The sequence below is a fragment of the Neolamprologus multifasciatus genome, chromosome 1 (genome assembly GCF_963576455.1).
Source record: "Neolamprologus multifasciatus chromosome 1, fNeoMul1.2, whole genome shotgun sequence".
NCBI lineage: Eukaryota > Metazoa > Chordata > Actinopteri > Cichliformes > Cichlidae > Neolamprologus > Neolamprologus multifasciatus.
Window position 1 is genome coordinate 6,612,508 of NC_140439.1, and position 26,387 is coordinate 6,638,894.

A 26,387-nucleotide genomic window follows, 5' to 3' on the forward strand; every position below is an offset into this window, starting at 1 on the left:
CGCATGCGCCATTAGCGTGCTGCCTGCTGTAACCCTAATTTCCTTCAGGATTAATAAAGTATTCTGATTCAGATTTCTCTTCTCTATCTTCTCCCATGTCTCTTTTGTCATCCCATCTTTCTGCTCCCTCTTCTTCTTCCCCAGGACTTTGGTGTAAACGGCCTTCCAGGTCTTCTGTATTTCTGTCCAGGGCTTCTCTGTTGTCTCTTCGACCAGATCCCCCAGCACCTCAAATCTGTTCCTGACTTCACAGTTGAACTCTTTTGCTTGCTGTCTTTCAAAAACTGTATGTTGAACTTGTGATGTGGTCTCCCTGAAGAGTCGCAGAAGAGTCTCAACTTGGTCTTCAGTGTTGCCACTAGCAACTGTCCCAACTCTCCATAATACAGCTTTATGTATACTGAGGTGTTTTCATAGTGTTGCAATAACAACGAAAGAGGATGTGTGTTATATCAGAAGACTGATCAATTTGTTTAACTAACTCGTTTACACGAGGCATAGAGGGCATAGGAGGCGTGTATTTTTCTTGAAACAACAACTGTAATCTCCACATTTCAGCCTCTTTTCTCGAAATGATCAATAATATATTTTTCTTAATGTAGCCCGAGCCCTTTCGTGGGGAAGTGAGCCGTAGTGAGAGTGGTGGAGAAACGGCCACGCCTGCGATCTGACGTGACGCTAACTGAGAGCAGACCGTCAGCCCCGTTCCTGTGGGTCACATGACAGGCCAGCCTTCGCGACTGAGCTGAAACACGTCCCATAACCATGGTAAGCACTTTACCGAATACCGACTTTAGTGCAACGTTGTGCGTTCCGAAATTAGCCCGTGTGAAGTTTTGACCGCTGGAAAAACTCATTTTGACTGTGTAACGTGATTTGATCTACGTCACCTACGTGAATGGTCCTTTGGCCTAGCTCAGCGTTTGACAGCAGCTAGCTAAGCTAACTAGCAGCCGACTGAGTGAAGCTATCGAGCAACTAGATGCAACATTTGTGTTTGTCTTTGAAACACTCATCGTGCTCCTGTATGCAGTGTGATATAGGCAAACAAAGGCTGCGGTAAACATCAATATTTCTGACGCAAATTAAAGACTGGACAGTTAGGTTTTTGTTAGCGTCGTCTTTCGCTTTGCTGTGTCATATTTTAATGTAAGCGTCTAAATGTTGTGGTTGACTCCGACTTAGAGTAACGGAGCAGGACGCCTGTGTGGTGCACACACACGGAAGTGTCGTGTGAGATTGTGCAGGCGAGCTCAAACACCTGTAGCCGCTTCTTTGGTCTGATGGACGTTCAGTCGTTTCTGTAAAACTTTTTTCTTCAATTCACGGACGGTCACTGTCTCTGCGAGGCGAGGACGAGCCTGCCATTAAACCTGATTAGCAGATACAGCCATCCAGCTAGTCGGCCGTGACTTCAAACACGCAAACAAATCTGACTCGTGTTTTGGATTTAGACATGGAAACAACAACTCGGGAGTCTGCTGAACTCAGACTGCTCCGTTTTTCCTTTCTCTCTTCTGGCGTTATACATCATCAGACAAGTCAAACTTGAGTTCTTGCTTTTTATGCTGTTGCATGAAGAAAATCCTGCTCGATTAATCAAGGAGTGCTATAACTTGTATTTCCATCCTCTGTTGCAGCCAGCAACACAGCAGTCACCCCAGGACGAGCAGGAGAAGCTTCTGGATGAAGCTGTGCAAGCTGTCAAGGTCCAGTCGTTCCAGATGAAGCGATGCCTGGTAGGAGCATTTCAGTTTATAGGACTGTCATCTTGATTGTGATGTGCTTTTTAAACCACTGGTTCTTCCTAAGGATACGCCTGGACTTTTATTGCCTTTCTGATTAAAAGGAATACTACAAAGATCAGTAGAGATGGCTAATATAACCTCAAAACTCTGTTATGATATTTAAAGAGACTGTGCAGTAATCATATTTCTTACACTATGGGGGAAAAGAATGAACCAAATTTTATTGATGTAAGTAAATGAGGGGCATTTTCCATCAGTTAATCCCCTTTTCCTTTTCATAATGATGTCTCAAAGATGAATTCAGGGTCCATTCAGGCTGTCCAGTGTGTTATACATGAAGTGTTTCTTGAATCACGAATGTGTTTTGGATGTGATGTGTAATATATTTGTGGCCTGCAGGACAAAAACAAGTTGATGGACGCCCTGAAGCATGCCTCCAACATGTTGGGTGAACTAAGGACCTCCATGCTTTCTCCAAAGAGCTACTACGAGCTCTGTATTCTTTACATGTGCTGATCAGACATGTATGTCTCATCTAAACATGCTGACTGTATAACAGATGCTACTAGCCAGTCGTTACATGTCACAGTTTATAACTTTATGTCTGAGGTGGGGTTGTCATATTGTCATTCATCTGCCTTCAAATATGTTAATCATATTTGAAGGCAGATGAAGCAGCGAGCAGGCGGAGATATTCACTTGAAAAGGACACGGAGAATAAGCTGCCTAGTATTTTACTGCATGGTCACATTGATTTGGGGAGAAGACTTCAGACACTGGGCCAGAAGTTGAAACAGCGTGGACAGTATGCAACATTACAACAATATCTTGTTTAATCAATGAGAGCTCCAGAGCTGGCTGCCTTCTAAAGTCAAACACTCTAACCATTGGAAATCCAAAATAGTCTTAGCTGAACAACTGTTGGAAAAAAGGCAGAACTACTGCACTCGTTTAATTTTAGTTCTACTGATGCTTCCTTTGAGGATTCTTTGCAGTAGGACTTGGTGTAAACTGTAGGCTCATAGAGCCGTAATGTGAAATTGAAAGAACACTTAATGCTTAGGTGGCCTGACAGTGTTGCACCTGAACACACTGTGTGCAGATTGAAAGTGAAGCCACTACATTATAAACATGCTGCAAGGAACTGTATTGTTGAATGTATATGATTTGTGGCGTGTGTGCATTGGTCCCTAACACTGTCTGCAGATATGGCAATCTCTGATGAACTCCACTACTTAGAGGTTTATCTGACTGACGAGTTTGCTAAGGGACGTAAGGTGGCAGATCTGTACGAGCTGGTCCAGTATGCAGGCAACATCATCCCCAGACTGTGAGTATCAACCAACCTGAACTTCTATCAAATGTGGAGCATTAGTGGCGTCTGTTCAGCGCTGTCTTCCTTTTACCCAGTAGAGAGTAGGGGTGGGGAAAAATGGATACTGTGTAGCATGGTGATATTTTGTTTGCTAATAATGTATCGATACAGGGACAGCAGAAATCGATATTTTGTTACAAAAAGGTTTTTGTGCTCTGACTTCAGAGCATGTTGATCCTTTTTCTGAGCAAGAATCCTGACATTCCTTCACTGTCCAAATGTGTTTCACTTGTTTTTGGCAGCAATAAACATGACAGTTTACTTATTTTAATTTAAGACATGTTTTATTTTAATTAAGGTTAAAACTTTTTTATTTAATGTAAAATTATATTTTGTTTTAATTTACTTTCAAATTCTTCAGTTGCTGAAGGGGCTGCATAGTTTTCATAAACTGCATAGTTCAGAATAGCTATAATTGTACCAGATGGTTGATTCAGTTAAGTTGGACTAGACTGTAATACAAACCGTTCAGTTTGTCAACAATCAAACTGAAATGAGAGAAAGACTGAGTGTGAGACTTTGATATTAGAGAAAATGAATATTGATAAAGTTTACCTTTATGTACAGAATCTGAATATCACAAAAGATTTTAAAAAATTGCAATAATATCGTATCGTGGGATGTGTGGTGATTCCCACCTCTAGTAGAGAGGCCACATTAACAATTCAGCTACAAACAAAGCATTTCAGCTCATAAACTAACCGACACGTGTTTGGTCTGAAAAGGTTGCAGATTTGTATCGGTAAGGCCAACGTCTCCATGTTATCTGCTTTTTGTTTGAACTGATATTTTCCTCCTGGGGCTATTTTATTATGGGGATATTATTTCAGCTCTAGGCCCCTGTCCCAGTTTTCTACCTGCATTTGTGGATGTAGCTCAGACCAAACACAAGCAAATGTGGGCTGGTCCTTGTGTATCTGTGTCCAAATATTTAGACATTTGGATGCAGAGGCAATGTTTCAGAATTAAATATTTTTGATCTGTTGATGTAATGTTAATATGGATTCTTGTTGTGATGTGTGGATTTGTACGCCTCAGCCGTAAGAGTTGTTGAACAAGGCGACATAGAAATTGCAAATTGATAACACAAGTGTCTCTACTAGGAGAGTGAGGGTTAGCAGTTCTGGTCGCCAGTAAATGTGCAAAAGTTACTTTTACACTTGTGAGTAGTCGCATTGGTGCAGGTGAAATGTGATGAATCCACATTTGTGAGCTTGTGAGACTGTTGTCTGTTTATACTGACGTTATACTCTGAAGTTGTGGAGATGTCTGTCTAATGAAGTCTTCTGTTTCCTCCCGTCTCCCCAGTTATCTGCTAATCACAGTGGGTGTGGTATATGTTCGGTCCTTCCCGCAGTCTCGCAAAGATATTCTGAAGGACCTCGTGGAGATGTGCCGTGGTGTCCAGCACCCACTCAGGGGCCTCTTCCTCAGAAATTACTTGTTGCAGTGTACTCGCAACATACTACCAGATGATGGAGAGCAGTCAGAGTAAGTAAGCTGAGCTTTTCCCCCTGTGTGCACTCACAACTGTCACAGTAGTTGAGTTTTTTTTCCTTTCCAACATTTCAATTACGAAGGAGTGTTTGCAACCTGCAATATCTTTGCTCCACTATACTGTTTGCTTGTCTGCCTTTACATTCATATGAACTTCAATGACATCCCATTCTTAATCCATAGAGTTTGCAGCTGTATATAAAAGCTTTGACTATTCTTGGAAGGCTTTCCACAAAGTTTAGGAGTGTTTTATGGACTTTCTTACAGAATGGCATTTGTGAGGTCAGACATGAATAAGGCCACAGTCTCTGCTCGAACTCATCCCAAAGACAACCTGTCACGTTGAGGTCAGGACTCTGTGCAGGGCAGTCAAATTCTTATGCACCATATTTGCTGCTCCGTGTCTTTATGCACCATTGCTTTTTGCACTGGTGTGCAGTCATGTTGGAACAGGAAGGGGCCAACTGTTCCCACAAAGTAAATGGTAAATGGTCTGTATTTGTACAGCGCTTTACTCGTCCCTAAGGACCCCAAAGCACTGTACACATTCAGTCATCCACCCATCCACACACTGGTGATGCAGCTACATTGTAGCCACAGCCACCCTGGGCCGCACTGACAGAGGCGAGGCTGCCGGACACTGGCGCCACCGGGCCCTCTGACCACCACCAGTGGCCCAAGAACACAACGACCGAGACTGTCCAAGCCGGGGCTCGAACCGGCAACCTTCCGATTACAAGACGAACTCCCAACTCTTGAGCCACGATCGCCCCACAAGTTGGAGTATAAAATTGTCCAAAATGTGTTTGTATACTGAAGGAGTAAGAACTAAGTAAGAACCATTCACTAGGACTAAGGGGCCAGGCCCAGCTCCTGAATTTACCCCCCCACACCTTAATCCCCCCTGCATCTGACGCTTTGCATAGTGATGTAAGGCTTGGGCATAGAAACCCATCACATGAAGCTCTCTGCGCACTGTTCTTGAGCCAGTCTGGATTTTGGAGGTTTGCAACCTCCACACAGAGCCTTGTAGGTTTGGATTTTTCCCCTAATTATAAACACCTAGAAACTGTAGTTTGTGTTTACTTGTGTTATCTTTCTCTAATGTTAACATTTGATGATTTGAAACATTTAAACTCAAACGTAGGAAATCAGGACGGGGCCACATCTTCGTATGTCTGCTGTATTTTTTTTAATGCTAGTGTTTTGTTGGGTGCTCTGGCCCCAGCTGTTTAATACATTGGTGATGTTATAAGGCACTTCTTATTAGAAGTCCTGATAGATCTGTGAAGTTATTTTAACCAGGCCTGCAACGCTTTTTCAGAATCTTTATTCCATATTTAGTGAAGAAATTTCTAGTAGTTGGGGTTCTGTATAAGTGACGTAATGATCATGAGGAGTGAAACAAACAGAGAAGGTAACGTCAGATTCACAGGAGGAAGATGACTCTGAAGATCAAAGCTACTTTATAATAATGGCTTTTTAAAACATGTTAATTATCGCTGTATGTGTGATGATGGTCCTTCATTCAGATCGCCCCATAGGGTACATAGAGACACATATACATGCTGACACTGTGGTCATTATTGTGAGTAGGGATGGGAATTGATAAGAATTTGGTGATTCTGATTCTATTATCGATATCACTTTGAGAGTCACCACCATCCTAAGCAGCGTATGAAAGACATTCATGCAAATGATTTACATGCTGAGTGGCCAGATGTTTGTGGATGTTGGTGTTTCCCCTCTTGTTGTGATCAGGTCATTAAAGTAAAAAACATTATTACACAGAACACCTTTCTTAAAAGTAATGCATTACATTACTTAATTTCTCAGAGGAGAAAGACGTTCGTTATGCTGCTTCCAGGTTACTCTGTAGAATTACCTCGTAAAGACTAGAGATGGACCGATCCGATATTACGTATCGGTATCAGTCTGATACTGACCTAAATTACTGGATCGGATATTGGAGAGAAATAAAAAATGTAATCCGATCCATTAAATATCACAAAAGCACCTCAGAAAACTTGCTACACGGCGTAACTCGGCTCATAACCGTAGCACGTCGCAGCAGTGTGGTCACGTGATAGAGCTGCTGTGTGTATTTGTAGCGTCGCTACCAAACCAGCATTTCATCTCCGAGGAAGTTTTCCCAGAGAGAAGTAAAGCAAGTGTGTAAGTTCATCTCTGAATGTTTGTAAAGCGTTCCAGCGTTAAGCTTAACAACAGATATATGGAGCGACTGCCTCTCTCTCTCCTGCTGCTTCAATCATAAACTGATCAATGATCAGCTGATCGTCTCTCTTCTTTGTTTTTGTCTCACTTTGCACCAGAAAGAGGAAACCAGCGGCTGAACAACAGCAGCACGTTTAAGCTTGATCAGCTGTTGTTAGAATTTATTTAATATTATTTCTACACCAGGATCTTTTTCTACAGCTGACGTAACTGTGCAGGGGCGGAGCTAGCAAAGTGTAGCCAGGGGGGCCGATAGGGCATGAACAGGGAAAAGGGGGCACAAAGACATACTTTTCTTTCTTATTCTCATTTAAAATGTCGAGCTTTTAATAAATAATTATCTGAATCTTACACCCAAAGTTTTAATCTGATGTAAAATATATAGAAGTCCATTACTGTATATAGTAACTGTTAAGTCTAATATACCCTAGTAAGCTGTAGTACTTTTTCCTTTGGGAAGGTACCATCTGTGCAGTCTGCAGTTCTGTTGAAGAAAGATGTTGAATCTATTTAATTATTCTTGAAAAATAATTTATTTCTGTGCATTTTTTTCACCCTGCATCAAATTAAAGTTGATTATGTCGATTAAGCATCATGAGGTGGGGGGTTCCTTTTTTTTTGCTGGAGTTTGCAGCCCTATTAGTCAGGTTGTTTAATATTTCTGCTAAGTTCTCTTTAAAACACCAGAACAGGGAGGATGGAGCAGGTTTAAGTTTATTAGATTGATCAGTTTTGCTGAACTATGAAACATTTTGTTGTATTTTTTACATACAGGTTTAACAGAATAGCTTTAGTGTTGTTATTTATTTAAACTTGAGTATAAACTTATACAAAGTGCAGCAAGATATTAGAAAAACAGTTTTATTGATTAAAGAACACTATATCGGATTCATATCGGTATCGGCCGATATCCAAATTTATGATCTCAGTATCGGACATAAAAAAGTGGTATCGTGCATCTCTAGTCATGACCAGTCATTACGAGGCGTGTGGGACGAAGGCTGCAGCCCCACATGCCAACACAAATCCCCAAAGAACACACATGATCCTTATCTTAATGTTTGGGTTGAGTACAAAGATGAAAACCAGCACAAAGAGACTTAATAGAATTTATTAACATTTATATGATGTGATGTAGATGTGATCTCTGCACTGGACTTTTCTATTCAGGGATATTAAGCAGGGCTTTTCATATAATAAATTAAGTCCACTGTTTGGATTAAAAACGTGTCACTGTTCATGGTGTTATGTTGGTGTTTTAATAGTTGATACTGGAAATGTAGAAATCAGCAGAGGGGAAGGAGAACTCCTGTAATCTTCTGCATCCCTCCTGTTAACCTGCAGCTTTGACTCCACAGGGGAACAGAGGAGATGACCGGTGACATCAATGACTCCATCGACTTTGTGCTTCTGAACTTTGCGGAGATGAACAAGTTGTGGGTTCGAATGCAGCATCAGGGTCACAGCCGAGACCGAGAGAAGAGAGAGAAGGAGCGACAAGAACTTAGGATTCTGGTGGGCACCAATCTGGTTCGGCTCAGCCAGCTGGAGGGTGTCAATGTGGAGAAATACAAACAGGTGTGTTTGCTGAGACTAGATCTGCACAGCGGGCCGGTCTCAGAAATCGATTTGTTACTGTCGTCTCAGAAAGAGGAGAGCTGCTCGGTGTGTTCAACACTGATCATGACTTTCAGAAATGTGGGCGTGATGTTTGATTATCTGTGTTTACTTGTGTTATAGTGATAGGGTTGTTATCAACTCGAGTAACGTTATGTTGACATTACCTGACTTCCTGTGTCTTTTCTGCATGTACTGGAAGTCTCCAGAGATGTGATATAATATATGACCACATAAAGGCGCACATTCTTTATTTTCACCAAAGTAAACTATGTTATGGCTTTATTATGTGGTCATGGTTTGACTCACACATTAGGGCTGAGTTATGTGCTCCGGTGAGTGATCATCCTATCATCCTATAACAAAATATCGATTTCTGCTGTCCCTGTATCGATACATTATTAGCAAACAAAACATCACCATGCTACACAGTATCCATTTTTTCCCCCACCCCTAGTGGTAGAGGAGGCTAACACACGTGTGGCCCAAAAGCAAAGATTCAGTGTTATTATGCACATCTGATTATGCTGGAAGTTTGTAATTGTGTCCAGTTTGTCCAGTACTGCTCTGTGTTTAGTGTCAAAGTGGTTATCCTGTATTATCATTTTATCCATTCCAGGATGCTTTTGGATGTAACGTGTATGTTTCACTCCACTCCTCACTTTCTGAGTTTTCACAAAGCAGGATAGCACTTTGGAAGTAATGATACTCCAGAAACAAGTGCAGAACAATGTCGTATCCTTGAGCATTGATGATTCTTTTGACAATGAATTGTAATGTTTCAGCGTCGTGTTTGCTACGTTTGACATGTATTTATAGCGTACATACTGTTGCTGTATTTATGATAAGTTGGTATTTGTTCAGTCAAACCATTTTTCCTGTGGGCCTTTTTCTCTCCACAGATCGTTCTTCCTGGAGTCCTGGAGCAGGTTGTGAACTGCAGGGATTCACTGGCTCAGGAATATCTTATGGAGTGCATCATTCAGGTACCTTATGTGAAAATTCTCAAGTCTCATTTACAACTAATCCATAGACCAGACTTTACTTCCTGTTTGTACCTTAGTTTATAACTCTGGGTTTAGGGAATAGTGGGGATGACCAGAAACCCTGCACTGTTAGTAAAACAAACACTGCACCATGTTAAAGGAAACGATGGGGGATTGGTCAAATGTAAGCAGGTTTGTTCCACCCGCCGTGTTCTTGTGTTAAAAGCACTAAAGTCCCCCAATAACCCAACATTATTTGAAAAATCCAAATGGCCTTTATTTCAGTCTTGGAGCGTCCTGGTCGTTTCAGATATATGACGTGCAGTCACAGTGATTCAGGAATTAACTGGAATAATCTCGTCTCCGAAGGTTTTCCCAGACGAGTTCCACCTTCAAACACTGAATCCTTTCCTGCGTTCCTGTGCTGAGCTACATCAACACGTGAATGTCAAGAACATCATCATCGCCCTCATTGACAGGTATGCTTTTATGTGCTGTAGCAGAGCTGGAATTTACTGCTTTTTGAGACTTGTTGACCACTCATTTATACTCACTGACAGTGCCAGTTACAGTTAGCCATATATTACTTTATTCATTTTAAAAACATTAGATTTGTATTTAAATATTTGTATCTTAATCATAGTCGATTTAGAGTCCTCGTTCAGCCCAACACTTATGTGCTGTTAGGTTGTCGGAGGAAATTCGCACAGGGAGCTAACAGGAAACGTAGCCAGTGCTAACCTTCACCACTGTGCTGCTGCATAAGCACGTTTATTTACTCTGGTCCCCGAGCTTAACCTTTAACTGCAACATGAGGCTTCCAGCATTTTGTTCTTCCTGTTTAGAGTAATGATGATTTGCTCATAATAATGCTTTTCAGCAGTGAACATTACAAATGTTTTAAAACCCTGAAGCACAGCTGAGCTCAAGGACTTCAGTCTGTTCATGGAGATTTTTCTGATTTGTGTTTCAGACTTGCTCTGTTTGCTCATCGAGAAGATGGCCCAGGGATCCCTGCTGAAATCAAACTGTTTGACATCTTCTCTCAGCAGGTGGCCACTGTAATTCAGGTACGTTTGCTTAAATACAAGAAGGTTTGACACAGGGGTCGGCAATATATACTTGATGTATCGCAAGTTTTTCCACGTATGATGATTAAAATGCCTTTATCGTAACCATCGAGTATAGGTTTCCGTGGAAATATGAAGCTGTCTGCACGTAATTCACTGTAAGTGTTTGGTTTTCTCCCACACGCAGAGAATGCATCATTTATTTCCCCCCCAAATCGGAAAATTTTCTGCGGCACATTTTTGGCACATTGCGCTGAGCGAGAGCATTTATACACTATCAGATAGGGAAAATATGGTGATAGTGGGAGCTGCAGACTCGCTGTCATTTGGATTTCCAAGGAGGATGACGAACAAAATGCAGTAATTTGCAAAATGACATAAAACTATTGCTGCAGAAGGTAGCAGTACCACGAATGTATTCCACCAGCTGAAAAGTCCTCCCCTGCAAAATTACAAATGTTTTAAACTGCGCATGTGAACATCTCCCCACACACCAAAGAAAAGTTTAAATAAACCAGCAGCTGTGATACGAACGACAGCAGCCAGAGAAACGGGGAGAAACAGCACATGTCTGATTGCACGTGACTGTCTAACATGCAGTATATGTGTGGTGTTCAACACTTGCAGTTTGGGACTCTGTAAGATCTCTGCTCTTAGACAAGGTGCCATCGGCTTGGTTATGTGAAGTCACGTGAGTTCGTGGCTTCCATGTTTGTGTTTGGGCACATTTTGCAAAATTATGTAACAGATGTTTTAATCGTTTGTTGTTTTCGCTGTTTGCTGGTCGTAGAAATGGTTTATATGAGCTTTTAGCTGAGATTTGGAGGTTCGGTGGAAACCACACATGCTGATAGTTACAGAAAAAACCTGACTTAAGCTGAAACTCACCCGCAGCACCGGGGAGCTGGGGCGCAAGACCTGTCATGATATATAGAGTGTATCACAATATAGCCAAAAGATTGTGTTTGCCCTAGTTTGACCAAAGCAGATGACAGAGTTACTTTATTGAAAAGGTTTGTGGGAGAGAGCTATCCTTAACCATACGCGTGTTATTAAGAAGAGTCTTCTTTAAGTTGTAGCTGAACAGAGCACATTAAAACCACATAATGTTATTATGGAGCCACGTTTAAAGTCTAACAGAGATGGTTTATCATATTAGGATCTTAGGAAACTAGCAATCATAATTTATTTGTTACAGGACAACAGATTGGTCAAAGGCGGATCCTCTCAAACTAGGTAGAGTAATAGAGTAAGTGTAACTAACAATGGGATTACTGCTCCCTTCTGTCGTCTACTCTTTCAGTCTCGCCAGGACATGCCATCAGAGGATATCGTATCGCTGCAGGTCTCTCTCATCAATCTGGCCATGAAATGCTACCCTGAACGTGTAGATTATGTAGACAAAGTCCTGGAGAGTACTGTGGAGATCTTCAACAAGCTCAACTTGGAACAGTAAGTCTCTGGACCCTGATGAACTCCTGAGTGAGCTGTGCAATAAAAGCTGCAGAATGCATTCATTCTTATAACATCAATGGTTTTGCATATTGAGATGTGTTATTAGTATTATTGAGGAAACTAGAAACTTGGTTGCTTTCATGAGTTGTGCAGATGAAAGGTTTTACGTATCAGGACATAAAACTCATCTTAACATTTAGCAAATACACCGTCATATTATACACCGTCATATTATACACCGTCATATTATACAGCGTCATTATTTATTTAACAAGATGGTAAAGCAGTGAAGCAGTACAGTCCAGGCTTCCTGCTTCCATGGGAATTAAGTAGCAGCCAGGTCCTGATTATCACATGCACTATATTATTTTAAGATTTTTACCTTACAATATAAATAATATATATAATAATAATAATAATAATAATAATAATAATAATATAAAGCACCCTGAGGCAACTTTTGTTGTGATTTGTCATTTTTAAATAAACTGAATTAAAAATGGTGCTTGGTTGATCATCAGTTAAATGTGAGCCTCTGGTTGTTTGTAGGTGTGTCAGCAGTGAGTCAGCTGTGTGTTAACACACTCTGAAGTACCATGTTACAATGATCACATTACATATTTCAGTAATGTGGCATGCTAACACTAAGCTAACACTAAGCTAACACTAAGCTAACACTAAGCTAACACTAAGCTAACACTAAGCTAACACTAAGCTAGCAAAGAAGTCGACGTGATTTGTTTAATGTTGTGCCGACCGCAGAGCAGCAGACCCTTCAGCAGGTAGCAGTCAGGCTGTATTTCTACCTGTTGGTGTTTCTAATGCAGAATCACCAATTAGTTTGGCCATTTGGTCTGTTTTCAACTTTGCTTTGTTTTAAAAAGCTGAAATCTAAGAGAAAGATCAAATGTGTGTCCTCATTAGTATAGATTTGTGTCGACATGTGGGACTGCAGCCTAGAGTCAAAAGCACTGTAACAGTTACTGTAATTAATTAGGCAAAGTACTGGATTACTTTAAAGAAGAATAACAAGTAATGAGTAATGCATTACTTTCTTGAGAAACAACTGCAACACTGGTGTTGCAAAGCAGGAACAACATCAGCAGTCAATCAATCTGAACTCCTTCACTGTGCAGTGAGAAAGATTATTCACAAATGGAAAACATTCAAGACAGCCCCCGTCCAAGAGTGTATTGTCCCACAAAATCTACCCAAGAGCCTCTCTGATCGACATGTTAAAGGTCAAAGTGCAAAACAGAGGCTACAAGTATGACTGATTTGGAAATGTTGCCATTTTCCAAACAAAATGTCTTCTCTCTAAAAAGAGTTTGTTCAGTTGCAACTTTGCAGAATGAAGTCACACTGTCAAAGTCCTTTAGACAGATGAGAGCAAAGTTCAGATGTTTGGAGAAGAACAAACACAGCATGTCAGCAGAAACATCTGTAAGCATCAATATGCTCACTTTTATGTGCGTCCTCACTCAGTTTCTCAACTTTAATAATTTCCACAAACTTGATCTTTGACAAGAGCCCACTGATCCCCCTGAAGGTGTGAGGGTTTTTGTCCCTGTAAACCTGAGTCGGCTTTTTTTAATACTGCAGGGAAAACATTTTCAGTCTCCTTTCTTCTCCCTCCTCTAGCATAGCAACCAGCAGTGCGGTGTCAAAGGAACTCACCAGGCTGTTGAAGATCCCGGTGGATACCTACAACAATGTGCTGATGGTCCTGCAGCTCAAACACTTCCCACCACTCTTTGAATACTTCGACTATGAGTCCCGCAAGAACATGAGTTGCTATGTGCTGAGCAACACGTTGGACTACAACACCACCATTGTGGCACAAGAGCAGGTTGTTAATCTAACAGCTGTAGATTTGTGTTTAAGCTGACAGAGCATCAGACAAAACAACCCCCCAGCAACACTTTACATAAGGATGTGTCGTTTTCATAGATACATTTTTGTAATTAATTTGTTTTACACATTTATATATCGTCTTGATGCATCTCAATCATCCAGGAAAGTAAATCTCTAAAAGTTGATTCTGTTCATCTGGACGAAGCGTTTTGTAGGAGAAACGTTTCGTCATCATCAGGTGACGTCTTCAGTCTCAGCTGACTGCAGGTTTCAATCTTATAAACAGGACATTTGCATAATGACTGAAACCAGCCCACTGAAGGAACAATGGGCTGGGAGGTCAGTTCCTTCATCTTAATTATGCAAATTCTCATGACCATTGATCAACAACCACTGATCAATGGCCATGAGTACCATTCACAGAGAGTTGGGGAATGGCTGCAATCACAGCATGTAAGATGGTGAAAGAACACACCGGGTCTTTGTGGTTTTTAAACCCCAAAACACGCTGCGCCAAAAACTGGTCCACCCCAAGGATCGGGTCCCCAACACAAACAGAGTAACATAGTGTACGATGTTAAGTGCAGGAGGATTGCCAGGATTTATACATCGGGGAAACCAAACAACCTCTGGAGAAGTGGATGGCACAACACAGAAGAGCCACCTCGTCAGGCCAGGACTCTGCAGTCTATTTACACCTACAGGCCAGTGGACACTCTCTCAATGATGAGGATGTAACATCCTGGACAGGGAGGAACGCTGGTTTGAGGGCGGAGTCAAGGAGGCCATTAACGTGAAAAGGGAAAGACCATCTCTGAATGGAGGAGGGGCCTAAGGGTCCATCTGTCTCCATCTTACATGCTGTGATTGCAGCCATTCCCCAACTCTCTGTGAATGGTACTCATGGTTATTGATCAGTGGTTGTTGATCAATGGTCATGAGAATTTGCATAATTATGATTAAGGAACTGACCTCCCAGCCCATTGTTCCTTCAGTGGGCTGGTTTCAGTCATTAAGCAAATGTCCTGTTGATAAGATTGAAACCTGCAGTCAGCTGAGACTGAAGACGTCACCTGATGATGATGAAACGTTTCTCCTACAAAACGCTGCGTCCAGATGAACAGAATCAACTGTTTGCAGACACATTTATATAGTTTCAATAGTTACAAATAGGCTTGTAAAAGTTGACAAAACCCCCAAACTACAGTCGCGTAGAGAAGCCGTCAGCGACAGATGAGAAAGTGATGTTAACAGAAAACTTGTGTCGGCTGTTTTACCACAGTCTCTGCATGCACACTGGTTATGTGTGGCTGCAGTATCATCTTGAAAATCCAACATTTTGTTCTGTACTTTGTGATACAACTTGTCATATTTGCTTAGATTAGTGAGAAATCTGTATAAAAATAGCTGTTTGTTCATTTTAGTTTCAGTAGTTTCATGTTAAAGTATTCTTTAAGGTTTTTGTGCAGATGTCTAACCTGGTTACACAGTTTGTAAATAGTCTCGGTTTAATGTTGTACCCTTTGTTCCTCTAGGTGGACGCCATCTTGAACTTGGTGTCCACACTGATACAGGACCAGCCAGACCAACCAACGGATGATCCAGACCCAGAGGACTTTGCTGAGGAGCAGAGCCTTGTGGGTCGTTTCATCCATCTGCTCCATTCTGAAGATCCTGATCAGCAGTATCTTGTAGGTGTTTGCGTTAACATGGTGTCTTTCTACGTTCTCAGTCATCAAGGTTGTGGTGGTCGTGAGTGCTTGAAAACAAGGCAACTGGACATTTGTACAGGCAAGGCCAACAACGTGCCGTGGGCTCTGTGTCACCCACCGTAGCTAACCTCATCATGGAGGAAGGGGAACGTAAAGCTCTGGGCTGAGAGGGACGGTTAGGGTCTCAGCCCAGCCCGCCCGTCGGGCTATATGATAACCTGACGGGCGGGGCTGAGATAGATTTTGGTCGCCCGACCGGAGATATTGCTAGCTCCAGGACGTCGGGCTAGCGATTTTGCGAGCCCTGCTCTGGAAGACGAGCGTGGAGTCATCAGGATCCTGCAGCGTCAGGCAGAAATGTATCTTCTAAAGCAGAAAGGAAAGAAGAGGAAGAGTAAAGTGTGTTTTTAAAAACAAAAAACCATCTTAGATTAGTGGTTATCCCAACTGGACCTAAATGAAATCAGCTGCACACTCGCGTGTATTTCTACATCTAAGGGTCACTCAGGATACCAATGTTCACATTTTGGACCAAGAAGACAGATGTTTGCTAAAATTAGATCATCTATGTCCACTGTGAACATCTTCATTGAAGAGAGGCGGAGCCTATGACACAAAGCATCAGCCACTTACTGTGCAGTCTGACATCCTTCCCCGCCACTGATGGTGGGACAGTGTCCTACACCGGTTTCACCCTTAACACCCAGTGGTAACCTCAGAATGTTTTTTGGATCATGTGATGACTCGCATGATTAATAGTGGATCAATAACCCTCAGGAACCAATCCAAGGTTTAAATGAACCGGGTGCCTCATCGGCTTCATCGCCCGTACTCCAGTGGTGAGGATGAGGAGCTGGATGCACTGGTTGCCACAGAGCTGTGTGCTCAGCCCGACGTTATTCACTGCATTTGCCGTTCACTTCACTAACAGTCGTGAAGCTGTATTTATTTTGTATTCTTTACGTTTTGTTTGATATTGTTTGGGTCTAATATTGGAACAATGATGAGACTCGCTGTAGAGAGGAGATCCAACACCCGACAACAACCTCGTCCTGAACACCAGCACGACCGAGGAGGTCGTTGTGCGTTGGTGGAGGTGCAGGCAGTGTGGACGTCATCTTCCTGGATCTCCACATAATATCGTACCTGTTGTTTCTATTCTTGATTGTGTGTATATGTGATGTTGTTATGTGTGTGAAGACATAATGACAATAAAGGATTCTTCTTCTTCTTCACTCCACCTTTTTAGGATTAACGAAGCCTCGTGGAAATGTATCTGTGAAGTTGTAGAAGTCCAGTTGTCTTCTTTTCAAGCATTTGAGACGAACCCGAAGAGTCTTTGTGCACATTATGCATTAGAAATACTGCAGAGTCCTGCAAGTGGTGTCCTTGAAGTTTCTGCTAAAGCTTCTGAAAATAATGCTGCAGTGTTTCCTTCGTCCCCACCTTCTCTAGTTCTTGGGAAACTTTCAGCAGTTTGTACTTCTGTGAATGTTTTTGCTGAGACCAGCGGTTTTCACTGAACTTTGTTCTTGTTTGGTGCAGATTCTTAATACAGCACGCAAACACTTTGGAGCTGGTGGAAACCAAAGGATTCGTTACACATTGCCTCCCCTTGTGTTTGCTGCCTACCAGCTCGCCTTTCGATACAAGGAGAACTCCTCAACCGTGAGCAAATGTTATTTTTCATCACGAAGCACATAATGCATTTATTTTATGTCCTGTTATGAAATTACACCAATTTCTTTTCCTCTTAGGATGACAAATGGGAAAAGAAGTGCCAGAAGATTTTTTCTTTTGCCCACCAGACAATCAGTGCGCTCATTAAGGCGGAGCTTGCCGAGCTGCCTCTTCGACTCTTCCTGCAGGGGGCGCTGGCTGCAGGGGAGATTGGCTTTGAAAACCACGAGACTGTAGCGTATGAGTTCATGTCACAGGTAGAAAGTTTAATAATACTGTCACGCCTTTAAATAGTTTATATGCATGTGTACACACTACCGGTCAAAAGTTTTAGAAGACCTGAGTTTTTCCAGTTTTTATTGAAAATCATGCAGTTTAATGTCTCACTGCACTCTGAAATCAAAGCAGTTGGACTGAAAAAAAGAAATCATTGAATCTATTTAGAGACCAAAATGTATTCTGACCCTTTGACCCAACGTAGCCACCTTTGGCGTCTGAAAACACCCGTGTGGCATCTTTCTACAATAGAAATCAGATATTCTTCAGAAGTTCTTCCCATATCTGTGGCAGAAGTTCCCATAAATGAGGCACTGGTAGTTGCTTTGCTTTCACTCTTCTGTCCAGTTCATCCCAAACCAGCTCAATGCGGTTTAAGTCTGGAGACTCTGCTGGCCACTCTGTTTCTTTTTAAATGTCCAAGTCCGTTTTTCAAGCGTACTGTGACTTATGTTTTGGGTCATTATCTTGCTGCAGGATGAACCCCTGACCAACTAGTCATATACCAGAGGCTCTTGCATGGCACTGCTGTTCTGTCCTGTTTTTTAACCTCTGGCAGTTCATCACTCACCCTTGTACCATTTGAAACTATTCACTGAACTTGAACGACTTGAACTTCAATAAATAATTGGAAAAATTGGGGTTCTCTAAAACCTTTGAGTGTATAACCAAAAACATAACTTTATTTTGTTGTATTTTAAAACGATTAGACCACTATAGTCCTCTTTCTCTGTCTCTGTTGTTCCATCCCCTCAACCTTTTCCTCTCTTGCTTCTCCATGCATCGTCCACATTAGGCATTCTCTCTCTATGAGGATGAGATCAGTGACTCCAAAGCTCAGCTGGCAGCCATCACCTTGATCATTGGCACTTTTGAGCGGATGCGATGCTTCAGCGAGGAAAACCACGAGCCCCTGAGGACTCAGTGTGCGCTGGCTGCGTCCAAGCTGCTGAAGAAGCCCGACCAGTGCAGAGCTGTCAGCATCTGTGCCCATCTCTTCTGGTCAGGTCGCAGCACTGACAAAAATGGTGAAGAGGTGTGTTGGAGTTAGGCTCTTTTTCCCCATACACTAACATAACGTTGTTGAAGATGGTTATAGTAAATCATGTGCATGCAGAGGAGTGACAGTCTAAACACTGACATTTAAAAGGAATCATCAGTGTGTCGTGTAGGACTTTAGAGGAGGAAGAAGGCTAAACAGTCACTGTATTAAACCCAAACATTAGTTATGGAATCAAATGGATGTATAATATATATAATCCTGTTCATGCTGTTGTGCATCTGTAAATGCTCCCTGCTCATGTTACACGTTTAGATCCGTGATGGTAAGCGGGTGATGGAGTGTCTAAAGAAAGCCTTGAAGATTGCCAACCAGTGCATGGATCCATCACTGCAAGTTCAACTTTTCATTGAAATCCTCAACAGATACGTCTGCTTCTATGAGCGGGAAAACGATGCGGTAAGACACTACTTTAAAAAAACATTGTTTGTGCTAACCGGTAACTGGTAATTTAGCCAGAGAGAATAATTTCTTCATTTGCCTCAAACCAGCCACTCAAGTTAAAGTGTTGATTAACAGTTAGGTCCAATGTTCCCTCTGAGCTGCGCAATTGTGCACTGCTGGCGCGTCTCTGCACACAGAAAATCTGCGTTGTGCACAAGAACAAATCTAACCTGAATTGAAATTAAAATTAATACTTTAACAGTTTAGTCAGTGACTGGCTGCTGCTGTATGGGATCAGAACGATGCCACCTTATCCCAGAGTCCAGCCAATGATGCGATTCACACTCGTATATACGCAGCTAATCAACGTGGTTGACAGGCTGTGACAGCGTCCTTATGTGTTTTAGCAAAGCGGCTGATGTGGAGTGAAGCCACGTTAATGACAACGTGTACAACCATTGGAGATGTGAGCAGGACAGACGAACAACTGACGGGAAAAGTGTGGACTTTATACCAGTTTTTAAATTGTGTTGATCGGCCACGTAAAACCAGAGTTATGATAAAAATGTTTGTTTTTCTTCCTGAATACTGTCGTTGTTTATATTTACTGCGGGAAGAAACTGTAAAAATGGCGTTTTATAAGGAAAACGCTCTAAAGCCTGTTAGCAAAGACAACACCAAAACCCCCCAGCCTTTCCTATTGGTTGGAAAATGTACCATGTGGACCAATCAAAAAATGATATGGCAACATGGCATTTAATTGTTTAGGAAGGGGGAAGTTTTAGGAGTGACGGCGTGTTTTGAGAGATTTGCAACATTTAGCACAAATCTTGTGTAGTTGGTGTGTAGTTGGTGTGTAGTATAGTCAATAGTTCAATTCAATTTTATTTATATAGCGCCAAATCACAACAAAAGTCGCCTCAAGGCGCTTCATAGATACAGAGAAAAACCCAACAATCATATGACCCCCTATGAGCAGCACTTTGGCGACAGTGGGAAGGAAAAACTCCCTTTTAACAGGAAGAAACCTCCAGCAGAACCAGGCTCAGGGAGGGGCGGGGCCATCTGCTGCGACCGGTTGGGGTGAGAGAAGGAAGACAGGATAAAAGACATGCTGTGGAAGAGAGACAGAGATTAATAACAGATATGATTCAATACAGAGAGGTCTGTTAACACATAGTGAGTGAGAAAGGTGACTGGAAAGGAAAAACTCAATGCATCATGGGAATCCCCCGGCAGCCTACGTCTATTGCAGCATAACTAAGGGAGGATTCAGGGTCACCTGGTCCAGCCCTAACTATATGCTTTAGCAAAAAGGAAAGTTTTAAGCCTAATCTTAAAAGTAGAGATAGTGTCTGTCTCCCGAATCCAAACTGGAAGCTGGTTCCACAGAAGAGGGGCCTGAAAACTGAAGGCTCTGCCTCCCATTCTACTTTTAAATACTCGAGGAACAACAAGTAGGCCTGCAGAGCGGGAGCGAAGTGCTCTAATAGGGTGATATGGTACTACAAGGTCATTAAGATAAGATGGGGCCTGATTATTTAAGACCTTGTATGTGAGGAGCAGGATTTTGAATTCAATTCTGGATTTAACAGGAAGCCAATGAAGGGAAGCCAAAACAGGAGAAAAATGCTCTCTCTTTCTAGTCCCTGTCAGTACTCTTGCTGCAGCATTTTGGATTAACTGAAGGCTTTTCAGTGAGTTTTTTGGACATCCTGATAATAATGAATTGCAGTAGTCCAGCCTGGAAGTAATAAATGCATGAACTAGTTTTTCAGCGTCACTCTGAGACAGGATATTTCTAATTTTAGAGATGTTGCACAAATGGAAGAACGCAGTCTTACATATTTGTTTAATATGTGCGTTGAAGGACATATCCTGGTCAAAAATGACTCCAAGGTTCCTCACAGTGTTACTGGAGGCCAAGGTAATGCCATCCAGAGTAAGAATCTGGTTAGATACCATATTTCTAAGCTTTTCAGCGCCGAGTACAATGACCTCAGTTTTATCTGAGTTAAGAAGCAGAAAGTTAGTGGCCATCCAAGTCTTTATGTCTTTAAGACATTCCTGCAGTTTAACTCATTGGTGTGTGTTATCTGGCTTCATGGACAGATAGAGCTGGGTGTCATCTGCATAGCAGTGAAAATGTATGCTATGTCTTCTAATGATGCTGCCTAGGGGAAGCATGTATAATGTAAACAGAATTGGTCCTAGCACTGAACCCTGTGGAACTCTATAATTAACCTCAGTGTGTGAAGAGGACTCTCCATTTACATGCACAAATTGGAGTCTATTAGATAGATATGATACAAACCACTGCAGCACAGTACCTGTAATACCTACAGCATGTTCTAATCGCTCTAATAGGATATTATGGTCAACAGTATCGAATGCTGCACTGAGGTCTAGCAGGACAAGCACAGAGATGAGTCCACTGTCAGAGGCCATAAGAAGATCATTTGTAACCTTCACTAAAGCTGTTTCTGTGCTGTGATGAACTCTGAAACCTGACTGAAACTCTTCAAATAAACCATTCCTCTGCAGATGATCTGTTAGCTGTTTGACAACTACTCTTTCAAGGATGTTTGATATAAAGGAAGGTTGGAGATTGGCCTATAATTAGCTAAGACTGCTGGGTCTAGAGATGCTTTTTGAGTAAAGGTTTAACTGCAGCCACCTTGAAGGCTTGTGGTACATAGCTGATTATTAGAGATAGGTTGATCATATTTAAGATCGAAGAATTAATCAATGGCAGGACTTCTTTGAGCAGTTTTGTAGGAATGGGGTCTAAAAGACACGTTGATGGTTTGGAGGAAGTAATTATTGAAGTTAACTCAGAAAGATCAATTGGAGAAAAAGAGTCTAACTTAACATCAATGGTACTAAGAGTAGCTGTAGATAATATTACATCTGTGGGATGATTATTAATAGTTTGAAATGTTTATTTTAAAAAAAAACCCGCCTTGGCTGCATTTTAGGTAAACTGCTGCAAAAAACTTAACTCAGTTACTTTTTTGAAGAAGTAACTATATAATTAATTGCCCAACATTGGTCATCATATCCTGTAATTTGCAGACAGAGAGGTACAGACTCATAATACAAGTCAGAGCTTTATAAATATATAAATAAAAGGAAGTTGTGTTTTCAAAATTGGAGTTCAAGTTATTTTTACTTCCAATAGTGTGAACATGCTACAGGTCATGAACAAGATTTTTTTAAATTTTCATTGTAAGTGGGCTAAAGCAGTTAATTAAAAGTAGTCTAACATAAATGCTGTAATCTGATTACTTTAATAAACATGTAACTTGGATGGACTGGATGCTGGTGTGACCACAGTGCACACGTCTGCTGTTGTTCACAGTGGTCCAAGTGAGCTCAGGGAGTTTGTGTGTTCAGACACATGAAACATTAGAGGGAACGTTGGTTAGGTCTATAAATGTTTGAACAATGATACGGTTTGATAATGTTCGCTGTGCACAACAACAGTAGATTTTAATATTCAAAATTACTAAAACAGTGTAATTATCCAGAAGCTTACAGACCTAATTCTCTATTCTCTTACAAAGCTGTGAACAGCAGCAGGAGGGCTTGTGCCCCCTGTTGCATGTCCCAGCATGCCGTTGTCAAGTTGAACTACGGCTTGGGCGTGGTGTGGGTGAGCTGTTATCCGGTCTGGGATGTTGATTGGTGTTGTTATTTACCCACTGAATATACTACCTTTGCCGACTAGTTGGTGATGGAAATGACCTACTTACTACAAGTCACCCTAATGCATATCATGCACGGGTCCACCAACTGAAATTTTATTTGCATGGGATAATGATTATCATCTACTGCTGATTATCTGTTGCCACTAGGTGGCACTGTGTCACTTAATATTAGATCCGACTACAGTTGTTTTTATGCTGGCAACACACCCCCCCTGTCATGGAGTTTGATGTCACATCACCTCGGGCTGTTCGATATAACGATATAAAAACGTCTAAAGTTTCATTTTACGCTATCGTTTGTTTCGTGGTGTCGCAAAATAAACTGTTTACGGCAATATTTGTTCATCGTTTTGATGTCACTTTAGTTATTATTAATTTCTTAAAGTTCTCTCTTTCTCTTATATTTAATATAACCACACTACAGACGGACAAGCGCCTGTTTTTATGCGTTGTCATTAGCAACAACGACGGTAAAACCATTGCGTGTCCGCTGGTTTATTTTCCACATAAACCTTTCACAATAAAGCTCGAGATCCTGTTGAGACTTTTCAAAATAAACTGAATCACGTGAAAGAGCAGATTATTTACGGATGAAAAGTAAAAAAGACGCCAGGTGCTAACAAATAAACCTTAGACTCAAACGTTAGAACAGGCTTTTCCCCGCAGCACGCCGTGTAATAAATACTCACAAAGAAACGGCGCCGTTACAACTTGTGTCTAAAAATGTATCGTTTCATGCATCGTTAAAACACTCGACTCAGCTACACGACGCCCAGCTGGAAACACTTCACACAAGTCGAGCTGCCCGAGATTCACAGAATTGACAGAAAATGTTACATTGTTGTGATTTATATCGTTATCGGGACGATAGATGTCTTATATCAGGATATGAGACTTTGGTCATATCGCACAGCCCTACATCACCTGTCGCGCGCCACCTTATTTGTGGCACTGTGGGTGATCGAGCACTTCTCTCCTTCGTTTTTTCCCCTTTCCCTTTATGGTCATGTTTCACTGTGCTGAAGAACAACCTGGCATTTCTATAAAAATGTTGTCTTGATGAGTGAATCCTTGTGCTACACTCAAAAAGCTGCTTTGTGAGGTGACCTTGAAGCGCTTTGGCTGGTCTGCTGAGGAAGAGCTTCTTGTGTGTAGATACCAGAGGTGTGCTTTTTAGACTCAAGCTGGTTCGCACAGGTTTGTATATGTGAAAATGAACTTCTGCCACATTCCTAACAGCATCGTGAATCTGGGCAGTTATTTTTAAAGTTATTTACTTAAATGTGAAGCAAGCCCCAACTTTCATTTCAGTGGTCACAAAAAAAATCAAAAGAAATGTAAAGAGCCAGTTAAGGTAACTCGGGCATCTGACAAGGATGCTTCCTGGATGCTTCCTGGGTGAGGTGTTCCTGGCATGTCCCACCAGGAGGAGGCCCCGGGGCAGACCCAGGCCAGCTGAGAGATTATATCTCTCAGCTGGCCTGGGAACGCCTTGGTGTTCCCCTGGACAAGCTGGAGGAGGTGGTTGGGGAGAGGGAGGTCTGGGCTTCTCTGCTTAGGCTGCTGCCCCCGCGACCCGACCCCAGATAAGCGGAACAAGGTGGATGGACACTTAAAAAATGGCATATATATTGTGGCTGTTGATTGGTTGTCAGGACTCCTTGAGCCCTCCTCCCTCTGTAAAGTCTCTTCCCTCCTCAGACCAGGCCCGTGTTTTTATTAGAGAGTTTGGCGGGATTGTTTCCGGGACCAACCCTGGCACCCATGTCGGAGCTGGAGTGAGGCTTAGCCATCAAAATGTGTCACTTTTTTACAGTTGCCTTTGTGTAAAACGCAGATTGTTGTTTTGATTTGAACAGTTGCTCTTATCTATTCCAACACGGAGCGTGCACATGAATACTTTGGTATGAGTGAGTGTTGTCCACCCAATAATATTAGAATGTAAACAGGAACCCTTGTGATGTTCCTCCTCTTCCTCCCATCCAGGTGACAGTCCAGGTGTTAAACCAGCTGATCCAAAAGATCAGGGAAGACCTTCCCAACCTGGAAGCTAGTGAAGAGACGGAGCAGATCAACAAACACTTCCACAACACACTGGAGCATCTTCGTCTGCAGAGGGAGTCCCCTGAATCTGAGGGCCCTGCCTACGAGGGCCTGGTCCTTTAAAGCTGATGTAGGTTGGAATATAAAGTCCCTTTTAGATGTTCCACTATATTAAGAGTAGACAACCGCACACTATCACACGAATAAAGAAGTTGTGTTAAAGGCCAGGGATAGAAATAAACATCACGAGCTGAAAGAACTTTCAGTCCTTCATTTAGTTGACGTCTCTTCATCATTCCTCCTTGCATGTGTAAAGCAATGCTGCACGTAACGTTAGTGTGCAGTCGTGGCAACTCTTTTATTTACCATTCCTTTATAAGGCCACAATTAACCAGTTTGTCTGTATCCTGCACTATGTTAATGTTGATGGAGGACGTGCTAACTGTGTCATCATGCCTTCAGCTGTTGATATCTGTCATATTGAGGAGTGAATGTAATAGCCGAGTGTATAAAAACTACAGAAAATCTCAGAGTTGTAGTTCTCTTGCAGCGGTTTGCATACGGCCTGGTTTCCTGAACATGAATAATCAATAACTCTGCTGTTCTTTAGGTTGGCTTTGTGGCAACTCTAAACAGATTGTGCCAAACCAAACTGAAGACCAGATGACCGTGCGATCTTTGGCCGTCACACTTCAGCGTTCTTCGTTTTGCCACATCGTGCTCGTCATTCTCTCTTTAGGCTCCTTATAGTGTCTCGTTTGAAGGCAGGACTTCTCACCACTGCATTGACCTGGTCAAAACTGTGGTGTGTTTGCATGCTTTAGTGTGCTTGGCATCAAAGGGCCAGTGTTTAGTTCACTCTCTATGGATCTCACTAATTACTGTTTTTTGTTCTTCCCCGTGATATGTTTTGATAACAAACCATGTCCTTTTGGACGAACGTGTTAAGGAGGTGCAGCAGTTCCTCAGGATTGTATGTTGGCCGACTCGTCAGTGTACAATGGTGCAGAAGCTTTGTGTCGTTTTCCACATTTATTGATTTCTCTTTCTTGCTTATTAATGTTGATTTGTTGGAGTCGGCATTGAACTGTTACTTTTTTGCTTTTAAATATGTGTTTAAATGCACTTGTAAATCAGATAAATAAAAAGATAAAGTAGAAATGATCATTGTCACTGAAATAAAATTGACATTAACAGTATGTGAACTTTACTTATTTTACACACAGTGTTTCATGAGTGTGACTCTGCTGTGCTGTTGTTTGCTGCTGAAGGATGATTTGGTTGTGGCTCAAACTTTGATTCAACGTTTGAAATGGAATAATATCAGTAACAGTTGCATTAAGACAGACATATAAGTCTATATTTAACCCCCCCTCACCATGCGAGCTTTCTTTATCCTTCAAGCTTGGCCCCTGGGAACCTGAGGAGGACTGTGCTCTTCTGGACAGAGATCTCTGATGTTGTTCCTGGAGTTTGCTGGTCAGCCACTCGCCTGGCTTCAGTCACTACACCTTTCCCCCAAGGCCCAATAGACCTGATTAACACCACTATGCTGAAAGATATTAAAGGAGTCCTTGTGTGTTTAAACAAGGGGGTCTTCGTTTTGTCTTTTGATTCCAACATCAGCAGCATTTTGTCAACATGCTCTTCTATTAAGAGACTGTTACTCGTTCACTTTTTGCACT

At 41.9% G+C, this 26,387-nt stretch overlaps 1 protein-coding gene across 3 annotated transcripts; it reads left to right on the forward strand.

Annotated features, from left to right (window-relative positions):
- The first annotated feature begins 626 nt into the window (after positions 1-626).
- vps35 (VPS35 retromer complex component) lies at positions 627-26,292 on the forward strand. 3 transcript variants are annotated; one of them, XM_085165229.1, is made up of 18 exons: positions 627-768; positions 1,641-1,739; positions 2,148-2,244; positions 2,955-3,078; positions 4,432-4,614; positions 8,214-8,433; positions 9,375-9,458; positions 9,828-9,937; positions 10,432-10,528; positions 11,832-11,980; positions 13,625-13,832; positions 15,373-15,528; positions 17,095-17,217; positions 17,307-17,486; positions 18,302-18,541; positions 18,821-18,964; positions 24,646-24,832; positions 26,107-26,292. In XM_085165229.1, exons 1-17 carry the CDS (start codon positions 766-768, stop codon positions 24,823-24,825), a joined length of 2,397 nt encoding a protein of 798 aa, XP_085021355.1. In that variant the 5' UTR covers positions 627-765; the 3' UTR covers positions 24,826-24,832; positions 26,107-26,292. The 3 variants fall into 3 exon arrangements, with proteins under 3 accessions (XP_085021355.1, XP_085021345.1, XP_085021338.1); XM_085165219.1 differs by lacking the exon at positions 26,107-26,292 and adding an exon at positions 25,313-25,901; XM_085165212.1 differs by lacking the exon at positions 26,107-26,292 and having other exon boundaries at positions 24,646-25,901.
- Positions 26,293-26,387: the final 95 nt, after the last annotated feature.